This window comes from Cynara cardunculus (assembly GCF_001531365.2).
Source record: "Cynara cardunculus var. scolymus isolate 2C chromosome LG 6, CcrdV1, whole genome shotgun sequence".
In the NCBI taxonomy this organism is placed as follows: Eukaryota; Viridiplantae; Streptophyta; class Magnoliopsida; order Asterales; family Asteraceae; genus Cynara; species Cynara cardunculus.
Genome location: NC_037533.1, coordinates 14,003,678 through 14,005,713, shown reverse-complemented (window position 1 = coordinate 14,005,713; position 2,036 = coordinate 14,003,678). Strand labels below are relative to the sequence as shown.

The following is a 2,036-nucleotide window of genomic DNA, read 5'->3' as shown; positions in this document are numbered from 1 at the left end:
GGATCGGGTATATGCCTAGGGCCCACAAAAAATAGAGGCCCGGTTTTTTATAATATCGTACTATTATAGCAGTAGTCAAAAAAATTAGTAGATAAAAGAGACATCTTTTTAATATCTAATAGTACCAAAAAAGAATTTTATATTATATTAAGGGTTCAAATCAGGGACGGACCCAGGAATTTTTTTATACGGTGGCACCATATAATTAATATAATATAATATATATCTAAAAATTAATTACAAAAAATATGGTTTTTATAGTACCGATAAGCAACTCCTAAATTTGTACCTGACGCGTCTTCATCTTTTGAAAACGGTCAATATATACCCAAAAATAATTACAAAAAGTATGTTGAGAAACAACTCCTAAATTTGTCCTCAGCGTGTCTTCATCTTTTGGAAACGATTGATGACATCTTCGTTTTTAACACTACTAAGGGCTTCCTTTTTCTATGGCGCAAATGAGGGTAAAACCAGTGTCAGTTTCAATAACCGGTAGACTAAAGGATGAGAAAGATGCTTTCTTGTTGCCACCATTAATCTGGCGAGGTCGGCAATACCGTTTAAGTTGGCAAATCTGACATCATTATAAACAGAATGATAGTAGATATCAAGTTTGTGCTCAAGAATGATCATTTCCTTGTCATCAAAATCTCGGGGATACATCTGACTCAACTTCAATAGGCTTGATTTGTTAAACTGAGAAAACGAATTTTTTGGATTCAAAGCTGCCATATTTTGAAGCAAGTCGGTGCTTATCTCACCAAAACGATCACCAAACTCTCGAATCTGCATATCCAAAACAGTGTTGAATATATCATAGTTATAATAATGTTGATTGGTAATGTTCATCATTTTCCTTGAATTTCTTGTATTAACATAAGCTTCAGCTATATCCAACTTCACGATCTTATATTTATCACAAAAAGAGTAGCATTTCTCCAAAACTTGATCAAACCCATTTTCCCTCAACATTTGTAGTTGACCTTTGGTTGTTCCTATAAAATCAATAGCTTCCAAGATGTCTTCATCTTTCCTTTGAAGAGCTTGAGATAATGGATTTGTTAATCCTAAGATCGTTGATATCAAGTGCATATAAAACACAAATTCAAATGTCTTTAAGTATGATAAAAGACCTCTTGCTTGAAGCCGACTAGCTCCATTATCACCATCATCTTCAACATATTCAAGCACTTGTATAACCTCTGGAAACAAAGCAATCAAACTCACAATTGTTTTAAGATGAGAATTCCATCGTGTATCTCCAGCTCGGACAAGAGAAATCTCTTGGTTTAACCCCTTACCAGTCTCAATTTCGTCATTTCCAATTTCTTCTTGAATTCTCTCTTTGTGACTTTTTCGTATCATATCTTTTCGTTTGCAAGAAGAGTTTACAACAGTAACAACCAACGCAAGCAAATCAAAGAAGTCTTTAATACCTTCGTGTTTCTTTGCAACCGCCACAACTACTAACTGAAGTTGATGGGTAAAACAATGTATATAAAATGCCGAGTCATTATCACTCAAGATCAAAGCTTTCAACCCATTGAACTTACCACTCATGTTGCTAGCACCGTCATAACCTTGTCCTCTTACCTATTTTAAAGTAACAATTAAGCTATTTAGCCAAATATTCAATGATATAATTAAGATTAGGGCTTTATTTTTTACTTCTTTAGGAATTAGGATTTAGGCCCTTAGTTTTCTTTTATTTGGGCTGAGTTTTCTTTTATTTGGGCTGGTTGGGCTTACTAAACTTATGTTATTAGATTAATCAATTTGTTGGGCTTACTTATCTAATTTATTTGGACTTTATCTTGTTTGGGTTTTAGATTTAGTTGCACTATTTGAAATTCAGAAGAAAAAAAATACGGTAGCACTTTTCAAAACGATACGGTAGCACCGTTAACAAACCTAAAAATTTTACCCTTCGGTGGCTAAATAATACGGTGGCACGTGCCACCCATGCCAACCACGTAGGTCCGCCCATGGTTCAAATATCTATTAATTAAATATAATGGAAAAGAAAATATGTA

The 2,036-nt window shown here is 33.9% G+C and overlaps 1 protein-coding gene across 1 annotated transcript; it reads right to left on the bottom strand.

Annotated features, from left to right (window-relative positions):
* Positions 1-450: 450 nt before the first annotated feature.
* LOC112514171 (zinc finger MYM-type protein 1-like) lies at positions 451-1,563 on the bottom strand. Its single transcript, XM_025120503.1, has one exon. The coding sequence runs from the start codon at positions 1,561-1,563 to the stop codon at positions 451-453; it is 1,113 nt and encodes a 370-aa protein (XP_024976271.1).
* Positions 1,564-2,036: the final 473 nt, after the last annotated feature.

Bases quoted from the DNA above. Each gene is read 5' to 3' on its own strand.
- LOC112514171 (XM_025120503.1), bottom strand. From the start codon at position 1,563: ATGAGTGGTAAGTTCAATGGGTTGAAAGCTTTGATCTTGAGTGATAAT.